The sequence below is a fragment of the Aptenodytes patagonicus genome, chromosome 1, assembly GCF_965638725.1.
Source record: "Aptenodytes patagonicus chromosome 1, bAptPat1.pri.cur, whole genome shotgun sequence".
NCBI classification, from domain to species: domain Eukaryota; kingdom Metazoa; phylum Chordata; class Aves; order Sphenisciformes; family Spheniscidae; genus Aptenodytes; species Aptenodytes patagonicus.
Genome location: NC_134949.1, coordinates 198,792,259 through 198,807,589, shown reverse-complemented (window position 1 = coordinate 198,807,589; position 15,331 = coordinate 198,792,259). Strand labels below are relative to the sequence as shown.

The 15,331-nt window shown below is 39.5% G+C and overlaps 1 protein-coding gene across 2 annotated transcripts in view; it reads left to right on the top strand.

Annotated features, from left to right (window-relative positions):
* LOC143174094 (complement C4-A-like) overlaps positions 1-15,331 on the top strand; it is a 63,635-nt gene that overhangs the window by 20,990 nt on the left and 27,314 nt on the right. For both annotated transcript variants that reach the window (XM_076364202.1, XM_076364201.1), the window contains 10 exons: positions 528-615; positions 5,405-5,510; positions 5,690-5,813; positions 8,134-8,249; positions 9,012-9,179; positions 9,922-10,119; positions 12,451-12,642; positions 13,998-14,147; positions 14,559-14,685; positions 15,056-15,127. In XM_076364202.1, coding sequence (XP_076220317.1) covers positions 528-615; positions 5,405-5,510; positions 5,690-5,813; positions 8,134-8,249; positions 9,012-9,179; positions 9,922-10,119; positions 12,451-12,642; positions 13,998-14,147; positions 14,559-14,685; positions 15,056-15,127 — 1,341 coding nt within the window. The remainder of the gene's footprint in view (positions 1-527; positions 616-5,404; positions 5,511-5,689; positions 5,814-8,133; positions 8,250-9,011; positions 9,180-9,921; positions 10,120-12,450; positions 12,643-13,997; positions 14,148-14,558; positions 14,686-15,055; positions 15,128-15,331) is intronic.

Sequence of the window (15,331 nt, the reverse complement as noted above, 5' to 3'; positions counted from 1 at the left end):
ATTATATGAAAATCTCAGTTTAACAAAACTGGTTTTGCCTTAGCTAGTGGATGCAAAAGAATAGTGGAGACTACTGCATCCTCTCCAAACATCTACATCCAGGAGCAAATTACTCCGGCTCTATCTACAGTAGCAGATAGTTTGGCTTTATAGGAACAAATTGCAGAGTGACACAACTGATGCTGAGGACCTCATGTCCACATTCAACCCATTTCAGGGTGGGTTTACTTCAGACTGCTTCTAGTCCAGGGCACTTAATGCCCATTAGCAGTTAGAGCTTAACTTCTGGCCTGTTTTCATTGTAAATAAATCAATTTTGTGTGCTTGAAGACTGCTCCACTATGTGAAGCAATGAAGAATAAGGGAAGATGATCAGGAGATTTGCTTCAGAAGTGCACTGCTGATTCAAACTAAAATATCCTCTCAGTGCAGCTGCATCCTCTCAACGGGTGTTGCCACATGCCAGGAGTTTAAGGAATGTTTGAAACTCGTCTGTCATGACCTTCTGTCTTCTTTTTTTCATGCAGAACTTCCAACTTTTGAAGTCAAACTCATCCCACTTCAGCCATACTACCACGTCTGGAATGAAAACTTTGTGTTTGATATTGAGGCAAAGTAGGTGTGCTCACAGCAAGGCTGTTTTAGGAGGCAGATAAGTAGATAACGAACTTTGTAGCGTCTTCCTTTTTCTTGTCGTTAACAGTTAACCGGCTTCTGGCTTTACCTGAATCTGACTTTAATCTTATATGCTGTTTCCACTACTAACTTGAGACATCAGTGTAAAATGCTACCTGGGTCCAAGTGGTGGCTTTCAAAATGGAACAAGATAGTCTGAATATTTTAGTTTGCTGGTGAAAAGGTGACTATTTAGGATTCTCCTCTGTGTTGCTAGGTAAGGTTCTAGGCAAACCAGTTACTGCTCTTCTTTATACTTTTTGGTTTAAACATTTAGAAATATTTTATAGCCTCTGATGTTGCTATTTAATGTAATTCAATTAGAGATGGATTTAAGTTTGGGTATGAAATTTTCTCAAAGCCCAGTGAAGTTTGGAAGTAATAAGCTAATGCTTATTTGAGAGTAATGGTTTTATGCGGAAATGCTCCCAGGTAAACAAATACAGTTAATCAGAGAAGTTTCCATGACTATCACTACAGACATGTGCGTTACTGCACAGTAGTGTGACACTGATCTGGATGAGACATGGCTACAATGCTATCAGACTGGCCAAAACACAAGGCAGGGCTCTATGGAGAATAAACTACACCTGATCCCATATCAAATTAGAATGGCATCAAACATAGAGTAACTTAGAAAGTCGGGCAATGAAAATGTAACCCATCAAAATATTTTGAATACTGTGGAAGAATCAGACTGAACCTAGCTTGAGTAAGTATTTTGTGCTGTGTGGCTCTGGTAGTTTTGATCCCACACTGACAGATCTAAATTTGCTGTATGATCTAATAGTGGCTCATCAATATATATCAAGCCTTCTTGGCTGTTGAATTTTCAAGTTTCTTAGGAGTGGAAATACTAAACGACTGCCTGTTAGGAGAATGTTCTTTCCTTATTTACCACTCAGCTGGAATCCAAAATGACTAGAAATATCTTGGTCATCTGACACATTGGGAAGATGGAGAGAGAACTCAAATAGTTCTCTGGAGACTCAGCGATGTATCTCCTTTTCACTAAAGTCACCACTCATGCAGCTGGAGTTTATGACTTTGGTAGGATACATTTATATGAGATTTGTAAGTCCAGGATCTACACGCCAGTCATTTAAGTGAAGTGATTCAGTGTGGCATTAGCTCAGATGTTATAACTTTGATTTACAGTTAGATTTTAAATCTGTTTTAAAGATGACTCAGTGCAAAAAAAAAAAAATCATGGTATGAAAATGTTATCATATTGATGAAAGAGTATGTGAAATTCCTTCATGAAAAACAATACACTAAAAATTGGCAAAAACAAACTTAATGCTGCACTTGAACAGAAGTTTATGTTTTCTGAAGTCAAAGAACCTCTGCGTGAAAAGTTAGACATCTGAATTAGTGTCCCTATGGTGACTAAATTAGAACTTGATACCTCTTTTTTTTTCTTTTTTTGAAATTTTTTCATAAATTTTTCATAAATTTTATGAAGTGAGAACAGGCAGCTGGAGGCAGCTGGCCTTCTCTCATGGTTGGGAGAAATCTTTTCAGTTTCAAAGGAGTGAGGAGACTGATCACCTTTTTGCTCACATTTTGTTTTCTTTGTTTCTGTGGATTCCTGATTTTTTATATCTTTAAAGATCAGAAAATAATCTTAGCAAATACTATCAAATTGAGTAGGTTTTTAGGATATTGCCAAACATGCTGGATAGTTGTTATGAAAGAAATACATCTCCTGAAATAAGGTCCTCTGCATTATCTAAATAACACCGAAATAGTTATTCTGTTTATTTCTCCCTATCTAGACAGAAGCTTAGATTTATTTCCGGGCAATTTTGATGCGTCAGCACAGAGTTGAACACACAGTATCAGCCAGTGATGTCGGACCTTCACTAAGAACAGCTCCTTAAAAAAATAAGTCAGCACCTCATAGCTTTTGAGGTTGATTCACCACGTTCCTTAAGACTCTTTGACACACAACCACAAATAGGATCACACAGAGTTATTGTAGCTAGTGTTGTTAAATGTATTTAGTGCTAAACAGTGGGCAAATTTTCTGTATAGTAATAATACCCAAGATAGTGGAAAGTGAACTGTGTATATTTTATTAAATAATCAGTATTTATTTTTGAAGCCTGTAAAGCTTATTGCATCCATTCATGTTTAGTATTTTGACTATTAAAGGTTTGCAATTATTTTTGAATAATACAAAAATATACACATGTGGCATTGTTGGGAGATGTTTTAACAGTGAAGTTAGATTCTAATAACTTACTAATTCTACAGAATAGCTTGTATAATTTTATCAAGGTATTTCATTAAGTAAGTTTCCTAGGCAAAGCCTCTTTGAGTGTTGCCTTTTACAAACATACACGTAACTGAATAGTGTAAGAATATATTATTGATAAGTCACTCTTGGATAGTTTGTGTCTATCTCAGTAGCTAATAGGGATGGCAGAGAGGAGACAGTCAATATAGAAGCGAGGAAAAATCTAGGTATAGAAATTGCTAGTATAATATACAGATAAGAATAAAAAAGCCTGGTCTATACAACCAAAGTTTGTGACTTTGTTAAGCACTGACAGTAACTAACCTTGCAAGTAATTTGGCTTACAGTAGCCTTTAGTTAAATAGGCATTAAATATTAGCATTGAACTATGTGAGTGCATGTGACTAAAGTATCATCACTACCGTGACTGTGTTTCATCTTGTGTTTGACTCTGGAAAGCCCTCCAAACTGAGAGCAGCAAACAAATTATTATTATACTCAAACATTATTTAATATCTTTTGAGATAGTATTTCTTAGATGCTTTCCTTATATGAGGAATTATTCTCACGCAGTAGGACCTTTGTCTGCATTTGAACATGACACCAGAAAAGATATTTGGACCACCTGGATAGTAAATTGAACAGTTCCAGGGAAGGTTCCTGAGCTCCAGAGCTTGGCTGCTGATGGCTCGGCTGGTGCATGGCACAGGCTTGGCCTCAGTCATACAGCACTCCCCAAACAATTCCTGGAAACTCTTTGGGAGGAAGCATGGACCGAGGTCCACCTCAGGTCTACATGTGGCCACCTGCTGTGGAAGACAGGGGGTTTAGTAGAGCGGGCACGGGCTGTGCTGTGCCAGCTGGCCGCAGCCTCTGAGTCAACTCTGCACTCGTTTAATTTAACGTAATTAACCTGGTTCAAAGAGAGTGCGGTTGCTAGATTTGCTGCATGGACCCTGGCATTGTATCCAAGTGGAAGACTGATCCTCCACAGCCCCCTCCCCCCCAGTTCTAACGGGTTTTATTTCTGGTCTAAATTCATCCCTGGCCAACTTGTACCCTGTTGGTCTTCTGCCTGCTGTCCTTGAGCCCTTCGCCTTCCTTCCTTTTGCCAGTGCACCTTGAGAGAGCAGACAGAACCCTGTATCAACCTCCTTTTGCTTGGCTGAACAAACTCAACTCTTCCAATCTCTTGCTCACCTTCACTACTTTATTTGGTTCTATTGAATAATTATTAGCTTTAATCATGATTACTTGATATTGTGATATGAAGTTATATCAGATAACTGGCTTTAATATTTTAATCCTTTCTAAAAATTTCTCTTTATGTTATTGCAGCACTCAATTTGGCGTTTATGGACTGTGCAACTCCTTCATATATACTTCACTACTCATTAACGTCATAATTATTTAATAGGAAAAATGCGGTTGAATGACTGGATACTGTTCTTTTGTCTATTGGAAAAGGTCCTAGTGGTGCTACACAGGCCTGCCTGACTTTCTTCAAAATCAACATATGGAATTCCTTATAATTGATCTTATTTCTCTGAACTGGCCATGCATGTAATGAACAGTTATTTGGTATATTGACTATTGTTTCCCACAGTTATTAGTTCTGGCATTTTAAGCAGTTTGCATAAGAACTGCCTCTCAGTTTCACTGGTATAGATCAGTGCTGATGATCAGGTCAATTTGAAAGAGGCTTTGTTTAAACAAAAATAAAAGCCATTACAGAACTGAGATGAAGCAGGATTTCCACAAGCAAAAGACCACCGTGGCCATGACAGGTCTCATGTAGTACCTTGCATGCTGTGCTGCAAGAGGATGCCATCTGCAAGGGTTTCCTTGAGTAAGGAGCTTGCCAGGTGCAACAACATGCCCTATCCTCTCTCTCCATGACCTATATGGAGAGTTCAGGGGTGTTCTGGCCAGATACCTATCTGGCAAATATTTCACTTACAAGAGGTCCCTGTGCCTAAATCCACAGGAAAGACATGGGGCAGAGGGTATCTACTCTGCCTAATGCAAGTATTAATATTTCAGCAGGTAGGAACTGTCTCTGGAGGTCTTCAGAGGTACCAAATACTTTATATCGGTCCCTAAGATGATTCTCTGGCCCCCTATTTTAAATGCTCTGCTCATGAGGTGTCTCATACAAAGGAATTAGCTGATGATTCAAGCTAAATAGACTGGATGCCTCCCTTGCTACCTTTGAAGGGGATGATGTCTCCACATGTGATTCTGCCAATGTTATTTACTCCATATATTTGTCTGCACTTGAAATCACCGCTTTGTACATGGGCCAGTAAAAGTCTTCATGTTTGTGTTATCAGTGAGTGTGACTATTTTTCTGGTTTCAAGCTATTAGTTACAGATGGGATGCCTACAGGTATCCCTATTTTGTTTCATAATAATATTATTAGTTTGATTTATGCTTGCTTTTTATTAATGTAATGATTCACATCCTCACTTTTCTTTCTTCCAAAGACACTCTTACGGGAAAGGGATTCAAGGTGCTGCATATGTGCGATTTGGCATAATTGATGAAAATGACAAAAAAGTCTTTCTTCCAGGCCTGGAACAACAGCTATCAGTAAGTACTGGAGTTCAGTGGAACTATTCTGATTTATCCCAGGTGAGCTGAATATTGTCAGAAGTCATTGAAATATAGATCCCTGTAATACCGTAGTCATACTATAAGCAACAATTTTTTAATTTTAATGGCAACAAACCAGCAAGGGCTGTCACTTTTTTTTTCTACTTCTGTTTTAGATTCAAAATGGAAAAGGAAGAGTTACTTTAAATACACCACTTTTGGAAGAGAAATTAAGAAAGAGTATTTCCACTCTGGAAGGGTTTCACTTGTATGTTGCTGTTACCACTGTAGAAACTGCAAGTGAGTACACTATGCCTTGGCTGATACCATCTGTAATATTTACATTAATCTTTCTCTAGTAGGATCCTTCATGTGGGAAACCTTGTCCCACTGGACCAGACTTCACTGCAAAGCTTGCTCGTGCTACAGTGCATCACAGTCTCATCTGACCCCCTTCTGTGCATTAATTTATCTTGGGTGGGATTCACTTATCTGAACACAAATGTCCAGTACCACTTTAAATGCCCTGTGTAGTCTTGTGTGGTCTTCCACTGCTGCTCCAGCAGTGCTCAAGTCTCCTGTAAGTACTCTCCTATAGGGTCTGTCCCATATTAAACAGCCCTGTGAGGATATCTAAGATAACCTAGTCCATCTGAAGTGGCACCAGACACCTGTATGAATGCAAATAGATAGCTCCCCTTGAGATCTTGTTTGAGCACTTGCCTCAGCCATGTCTACTTCTTCCATACATACAAAGTTATTAGCTGAGCTTGTACCTCAGCTGGCTAAGCTGTCAGTCTAAAGGTGAGGCATATGTACTACAGCCACAGTGAGATGCAGAGGAAGATCTAGCACTTCTAAGTCCTGCTTGTCCTCTTATGCATCCCCACAGTTTTGTCAGGCTCTGATACTTGGCATATGCACAAGTACAATATAGTCCAAATAGCTTGGTCTTGGTGTTCATCTGGGACATGAGCCTGGAGCATGCCTATCCAGAAGTTTTTCAGTGGCTGTTTCCCTTTGTTTTCCTAGAGGACAGATAAATATTTCCGCAGATCATTACAAGGGATTTCTGTACTTATTTGTTCACAGCAGTGTTAAGCACATTGAGTAGGCCCCCAGATATACCCACAAGTGAGCACTGAGTTGAACTGGATGCAGTGGTAGATGGGTTATTTGGGCTGTAGCAAGTGTTTTTGTTAGTCATAAGAGGTTAAGGTGAGAGGTTCAACTTCAGTGCTGACCTCTGAAGTTGAATCTGCAACGAAGCTGACCTTTCCAACATGGGCAAGATTTTTCCTGTTTTTTATAGTGAGATTGATCCCTTTTACTTTAGATATCTGAAAGTAAAGTATCTAGTCAGAGCTTGATGCTCAGGCACTTTGTATAGTCAGTACAGAGAATGGATGGGATGAGCTGCACTCTAGAGGTGTCTGTTCCCATTGGCTATAGAAGGAGTCTATAGTTTAGTTTAGAATTACTAGAATCCTAAAAATTCCTAAAAATCCTAAATATTAATTAGGATTCCTTAGAATCCTAAAATTAAGTCCAATGCATTGCAGCTGTGCAGTTCTTTAGTATAATCTACTATAGGTACTTACATGCACTAGTGCTGCAACATTTATTGCAAGAGCAAAAGGGGCTGAAAGACCTCCCGCCTACCACACCACTATGATGGACGTAAGATCTCATGGTATGGCGTGGTCTTTATCACGCTGTGCACGCTTCCTCTTTCCCCTGCAGGCAGGCTGCCTCCACAGTTGTGTATTTGCTGGGTTTGGTATTAATTATATGCATGACAGGGCAAGGCTGGTGGGCTTTACTGACACCTCTCAACCTTGGAGTGTTAAAGTGGAAAATAAGGACGTTGAAAGTATGTCTCTAAATGCACTTAGTTTAAAGCGAGCCATGTAACTGGTTTTTTTAGAAGTAGTTATGGGTAATGGTTTAACTAGAAGTTAACTAGAAGAATGAGTGGTTTAACTAGAATAATCTTAGATGGGAAGCAGATGCTCGAGCTGTCTTGTAGGTGCAAAGTTGCAGAAGATGATATTTGGTAATATTAACTTCCATCAGTAGCCAAAAATGAAAAAAATCTCTTTCAGAAAATTAGAGAACTAAGGTCTAAACCCCCCTACTGATTCTGAGTGATTTTTATGTTGGACTTTGATGTAGTCTTCCCCCAGGAACAAAGCCCCAACAGCTTGGAAAGAAGCCACAGTGGCTTCTGTGGTACCAGTGTGCTCTGTGTTTGCAGGCACCTTGTTCCAATTGATGTGTTAGAGGGGAATTTTTATGTTGTGAGTAACAAACCACTTTGCAGGTCTCCATGTCTGAGCTGTCGAGAGCACACACCCGCCAATGCCAGCTCACTGGAGCACCGCACACATCGCACTGCCCTTGCACTGGCCTGTCTCTGGTTGTGTTCTCCATGTGCATGCACCCATCTCTTCCTCTTCTCAGGACTGAAGCTCTTTGGGGAGGGATCATATTTCAGTTTTCTTTATATATGCTGCTAAAAATGCAATTAATATTGAAAACAGAAATGATGGATGCTATGGTAATATGCAAGTACATAGTTATTGCGCCCATAGCAACACATACTGTTTGATATTAACAGGTGGTGAAATGAGGGAAGAGGAACTCAGCAATGTGAAGTTTGTGAAATCTCCTTATGTTGTTGATCTGTCTAGAACCAAAAAGTATTTTGTGCCTGGAGCCCCCTTCTCTGTTGTGGTATGTAGTATTTAGCCAACTGTGTCCGTTGCCCTCCATAGCAAGGGATTTATATCTGCCCTGTTTATAAAATCCTTATCTGATCCAGTGGGAGCTCTGTAGGACAGTGACCTTCAGGAACAGGTCCAACACGGAGCTGCTGTTTGTGTGTTTGCTTTGTCTCGTTCTGTACACACAGAGCCTGAGCAGGAAAACTGAAGCCAGAAAATGCTGTGTTTCTGTTCTGGAAGTCATCTGTGCACTGTCGCACTACAAGGTTTTATAAATCATGTAGCAGTCTCTTCCTCACTTCCATGTCAAAAGATTAAAATAATAATGTTCTATTAAATTAATTCCATATCAAATTAAAATTCTGAAGACTAAAACAGGGTATTGTCTTTTTTTTTTAAATGCATATAAGTTTTTGAGATTTAAACATCACACCTTCAAGTTTTTCTACTAAGTTTTCTACAAAGAGTTAAAGTTAGAGATTTACCTTATAATAGTTAAAGACAAGTATCTCTGGGATCAGCTGAGATCTAATAGATGCTAAGTGAAAATCTGGGGCAGCTGTTAATCTGTGTTCACAGATTTTTACCTTAGCTGGAGTCCAGATCGAGTCAATTGCTACCCCCTTCTCTCAAAGCTCAAATTTTCAAACACTAATGTGTACAGTTTTGTATTTCTTCTCAGTTTATAAAAGTAATTGCTTCTTGTTTGCAGGCATTTTTTAAACCCAGGCATTTCCTTGAAGTAACAGAAAAACATTTTTTTTTCCAATAGGCATCTGTCACTTTGATTGATGGCTCTCCTGCTGCCTCTCTACCTGTCACTGCTACTGTTACCTTGCCTGGAAAACCTCCAATGAAGAAGATTGCAGTTTCTAATAAAGATGGTCTAATCCCCTTTACATTTGACATCCCTGGAGATGCTCAGATGCTTCAAATAATGGTAAAGAAAACCCAAACATCCATGTTTAAAAATATACTGCTAAGAACAGCTCATAAGACAATTACAAATGACTGTGAAGATGATTAGTTTTCATTAAATTAGCATAGAGGGTGGAATGTGATTTCTTACACCACCTGCACAGCTTTGTCCAGATTGTGTGAGATATGTTAGAGAGACTGGGGCCTGAGGGATGTCTCACTGAAGTGAAGGACACTGTCGTACGCTGGAGCTTTGGGAGTACATACATCAGTGGCAGTGGTGGCTTTTTTGTGGTTCAGATGTGCATTTTCCTGGGATGAAGGATGGGAATGGGACTGTAAGAATATCACCATGAGAAGTGACAGAAAATGATGAGAAGATGGTGAAGGAAAAGGTCCTGAGCAATACAGACAGGTTACATCTGGACGCTCAGAGGGTTCAATTATGTGCACGATATAAAAAGAGAAAAAAGCTGTCAAAGTACAAAATCACTTTGTGATTTTGAGCCATTGATTCTGATTCAGAAAGAGCCAAGCCTGAAAAATATCAAGGGCAAATACAGCAAGAGACAAAATAGGGTGACAGAATAAAGTAAGGAAAATCCTATTTTTTGATGCCAGGTTCTGCTAATGAGGTCTCAGCAGTGACTCCTCTCATTTCTCAGCATTTTCTGAATAACCTGGCAAGATATGAATTAAGGGTGACACTCTATATTGCCTCCTGAGGGACACTTCACTCACTCTGTCCTTTTCTTCCCTGACAGGTAAAGGCTGAAGAAGGAAAAGAAAAATTAGAATCACCTGAAACCAGTATCAGAGCTGAAAGATACCAGTCTGCTTCCCCAAACTACCTCAGCATCAGCATCCCACATACTGTTGTGGCACCTGGAGATACCTTACGCATCACCTTGAATGATATTCATCAGTCTGGCAGCGGAAAGATTGACTATTTCTATTATATGGTAAACAGAATAGTAGCATATCAGTAATTTCTTTTAGAAATTATACAACCCAGAACATCTATCTAGTTACTAATACATGGGAAACCAAGGGCAACCAAGATCACCAGCATCCTAGCACACCTGACCTACCAAGACAGGCTGAGGGAACTGGTCTTGCTCAGTTTGGTGAAGAGGCTAAGAGTGAGTTAGTAGCAACCTAAAATTACTTGAAGAGGAATTACAGACATAATGGAGACAAACTAGGTGGTGCCATGCAACATAACAAGGGACAAAGGCTACAGATAATGGCCTGAAAGGTTCATTTTAGAAAAATCTTTCCACTAGTGATGAATGCAATACTGGAAGAGGTTCCCCAGAGAGTTTAGGGAATTGCCATCCTCAGAAGCATTCAACACTCAACTAGCGAAAACCACATCTGACCTAATCTTACGCTGGTGATGGCTCATCTTAGAGCATGCAGTTGGACTAGAGATCTCCATAGGTCCCTTCCGGAAACTATTTATATGATTCTGTTATTTTTGTATATTTGCCTATATTTTGGGCATGTAGTATACAAATCTTTGTAAATTTTTCTTCTGAAGAAGGACACGTAAGTACAAATTTTAGTCTGTAGTTTCTAATACAGTGTAGAGCAAATATGTCCATATGCGGTAATGTTTGTCTGCATGATTATGTGGATATTTTTGAAAGATACTAAACTGACAGCCTTGAAAGCTGAAATCCTAGGCAGGTAACTTCTATATCTCTGACAATTTGATTTCTCTTAATCCAGATTTTGTTCTTTCCCACTCCTTCCAATCTGTATTCTTTCCTCATAATAAGCCAATATTAAATATTGTTTTTATTGGTCTGATTCCCATAAATACCTTTTTTTTTCAGCTATTACAGAACTTGTTATGGGCAGATCATATATATATACATAAGATTCTGTCCCTGTACCTACAAAACCTAGTTGTATTCTAGGGGACCTTGAATATCTCAGAAAATGCCTTTTATAGTTAATTATTGTTTATTTAATGAATAACACGTGATTCTTTTATTACCATGGCTCCATATTACCTGCAGCCGATGTTAGTTAACAGGTAGGTCAGTGTTATCTCCAACAGATAATGTCATGAAGGATCACTGAAGGCATTGGCTGTTACGGCCCTAAATGGCATCCTGAAATTGGGTCTGAAAAGCAGTTCTATAGACGGAAGAGTGAGGAAACAATCCTGCTCAGCCTGGGACCAGGAATGCAAAGTATTTATTTTGCTGAAGGAGACAAATGTGTTCATGGATACATTCCAGGAGTGAATCTGTTGAATGTCAAATGTGTTTAATCCCCTTCTCCCTCTCTTCATCCTAATTTCCCTTGGCAGCTTAAATTTCCCAGGATGATAAGCACCACAGGCACCTGTTCCCATTTATTTTTAATAGAACTCTGATATACTGGAATAATTGTATCCCTAGGAGTTAAATTTAAGTTTGATGATTTATTTTCATTGGATGACTTAGCATAGAGTTGGAATTGCCGCTGCTGGGCTCTGGGAAGGCAGAGTGCTGGGCAGACAGGGTGTGTGGGAGGGGTGGTGGGAGACACTGCTGGAGCTCAGCGGTGAGGCTCTCTCCCAAACTTCGGTCACCTAAACAAAGGCAGTGAGAATTTCAGACCAGGCTGCAGTATGTCTTTGTTTCTTCTTGAAGCCCATTCATTGTGCGTTTAGGAAAGCTGCATGTATTTTTTTCAGGGAAGAGCACTGTCAGTCCTGCCACTGTGTCTGTTTTCCACTCCTCTGACAACCCATGAATATAATTAACATAACACAGGAAGAAAGGAATTAAACAGTGAAAGAGGGGCTGAAATCAGTTAAGGGCCAGTGTGTGATACTTTATCGTGAATAATACTTTTCGGGTGAAACCTCTTGCTCCAACCCTTCCACACCATCTGAAAGATTCAGTACTGATTCCAGATTAAATAAAACTGATATCCTCCTGGGGGTGATTACCTGTCGTTGTAGAAGGCAAAAATAAGACTGCCATCTGGGACCCCCTTTTCAAGCTGTAAGACTTCATGGAGGGTGGTAGATTTGTGTTCAAACCCGGGCCACAGGACCAGTGCAGCAGAGGCTTACCACCACGCTCCTATGCTAGAGACACTGTGTGCTCTTCTGCTCCAGGCTACTGGTATGCAGGTTGGGAATTAAAACTATTAAGTGCCATTAGAAGAGAATAAATTTTAAACAGAAATGGCCTCAGAAAATTCTATATGTGTATATAAAATTATGCAACATAATGCCCAGTCTAGTGTGTATTCACAATATTTGATTTTTGTTTGTTTCTGCCTTGCAGGTTGTAGCAAAGGGACAAGCCGAGCTTTTGGGAAGGGTCCTCTCCTCAAACAAAATAATAAACCTTAAAATCACTGAGAAGATGGTGCCCGCCTTTCGCTTTTTAGCTTACTACTACATCGCAAATGAGGGCCGTCAAGAGATTGTTGCTGATTCTGTATGGGTGGACGTTATGGATGTCTGCGAAGGAAAGGTACTTTGAAAGCAAGTAGCTTCTGTTATTGTATTCCAAAATAAAAACAAAAACATGGGGTATCAGCAGAGCGAGTGCAGGTCTGGGCTTAAAAAGTGAAAGACATTTCATTTTTATTGAAAAAGGGAGTCGTCAGGATTCTTGCTAAAAGGTATAGCTGGGAAAGGCTCCCAGGACTGATGGCAGAGATAGCCTTCTTCCATAGGACAGGTTGTGCCTCAAAGAGATGAAAAATACAGTTTCATACAGATAAATCCCCCTCTGCAAGTGTCTATATATTAGAAATCCACAGGGAAACACTAACAGAATCATTGAGGAGCAGAATCTCTGCCAAAGAAAACTTTGTCTTTTTGTAATAAGGTGCATTACATGAAAGTGAAGCAATTTATTGGGAAAAACAAAAATAAATTTGAAGTAATTTTTCAAGTTTTTTCATTACTGTTAAAAGTAATTTTCTGAGATTTTGTAGCACTTCAAAAGCACTTTAAAAAAAAATGGTTTACATTAGAAAATGAAGTGTGGACAAAATAGGAGTCCCTCTAAGCCTTTCTTTCACCTTCCTCCTCCTCCTTTTTGGTACTATAATGTAAAATGAAAAAAACAAGACAAGAGACTTTTTCCTAATAGCGTGAAACACAACTGCTGAAAAGTGTCAGCTGTCTAAAATGATTTTTTCCTCTGAAAATGTTTGTTTTGGAAAAAGAATGTGATAGTCTATTGGGAAAAAAAAGTTTTCAAGAAAAATTATCCATTTCTGACACACAAGCCAATTCTTCATTCATACGATGACAAAACCCAGTTGCACTCAAGTTGGCATTTCTATTAATAATTCCCTATTAATTCCGTAACCACCATGGCTACTTCCTCCTAAACCACAGAAGTGTCTACACCAGATATGCACCAGATCTGAACCCAGTCGTGTTGAAAAATTCAAGTGTGAGATAGAAAGGAGGTAGCACTATTACAGACTGGTTTAAGTCAGTTAATTTTGTAAGTTAACTGGTCTTTTGCTGTATTTCATGGTGATTTTGCTTCCACTGGAAAACAACAAAGTTATGTTGAAGGCGCTAGTTCAGCAAACCACCCCTTACACATACTTTTAATCCCCATTGGTGCTTAAGTGTCATTCAAAGGCAGCATCCAATATCCTGCACAGACACATCTTTTAACCCCCCACGTTGTCCTCCAGTGGGAGATATCTGCATCTACATCTTCCAAAACGCAGGATCCCAGGCAGAAACACCGCAAAACAGGAACATTCCCCAGCCTCTGACTGCTGACAGTATTCCCGGCCCAAAGAGTCTCTGCTTTTTATTAACAAATGTGACATTTTTGTTTCAATCTTTTCTATTTAGATTAAAGTGAGAACAGAACAAGAGAGATATGAACCAACAGACAACATCAAGTTACTGATTGAAACGGACCATGCAGGAACGGTTGCCTTAGCTGTGGTTGATAAAGCAGTTTTTATTCTGAACAAGAAAAATAAGCTTACAGCCAAAAAAGTAAGATATCTGTAAGAAGAAAATACCATATCTACTAGTCAAGCAAAATTTTCCATGACTAATGAGAGGATCAAAATGTAATTAATGGCTATTAATTGCTTAATCACAGCTTTGCTAAACTTGAAAATGGTTTTGCTTTTGCAATTTAGGATCTATTTAAGATGACTGATATATTTAAGATGGGGATTTCCATGCTACAGCAGACAAGTTTGTAAATTAAAAAAGCATTACTTGAAAGCACTCCCCAACTAAAACATCCCTCAGCTTTAATCTCAGTTTCCAAATGCAGCTTGTACCACCAGTTTGTCTTGCTTCTGCGAGTCAAAGGCTACAAGAATTTTTTTAACACATATAAAAAACCCGACCCTTTTGCAAGCGTGTACGGTCCATCTATGCTATTTTATTTGGCAGGTATTTAATGCTATGAATTCGTATGATCTTGGATGTTCTGCAGGTGGTGGTGCAGATAGCGTTCAAGTTTTTACTGATGTTGGTCTGGCCTTTTTATCAGATACAATTAAATCCAACATTCGAGAAGGTAAGTGCAATCTGCCCTTTACTTCAGGTGTTTGTACAAGACCACTATAGATCTGGGGAGGCTGATTGCTTAAAAATCAGAAACATTTTATCGTGATGTTCTAAAATCTCCCTTGCCTGTGGATTTTTCTTCTTCTGTTCTTTCACTGGGTACTGGCAGCTCAGATAGACCAGAGCGTGGCTGCTGGTCCTTTGGTGTCCAGCTCAGCTGGGGCAGGCAGCAGTTGGCTAGGGCTGTAAGGTAACTTGTCAAACTGTGGGTCTTCTGTGAATGAGATGGGTCCTAAGATGGGTCTTCCATGAATGACCTGAATGATCAGGCTGTTACTGTCATAGTATCATGACCAAGCTCTTCTGTTCTGCTTTCCCAGGCTATAAATGCCCCCAGGGTACCAGAAGGCAGAAGAGATCTTTGGATTTTCAGAAGCGAATGTCAGGAATCGGTATGTCTGCCCATCTGGGTGAACTGAAAGGCTTAGCAGGGGGAGGCAAAGGGATCTGGCTGGGATCTAGGGGGCAAGAAGTGATGGGATAGTAAAGGATACCAAGATATCCATAGTCCCACTTCTTGCATTAAGTGACATAACCTAGCACAAGTGTGTATCTTATGCCATGTGACCTGATGCATCATTTATTAAAACAACTCA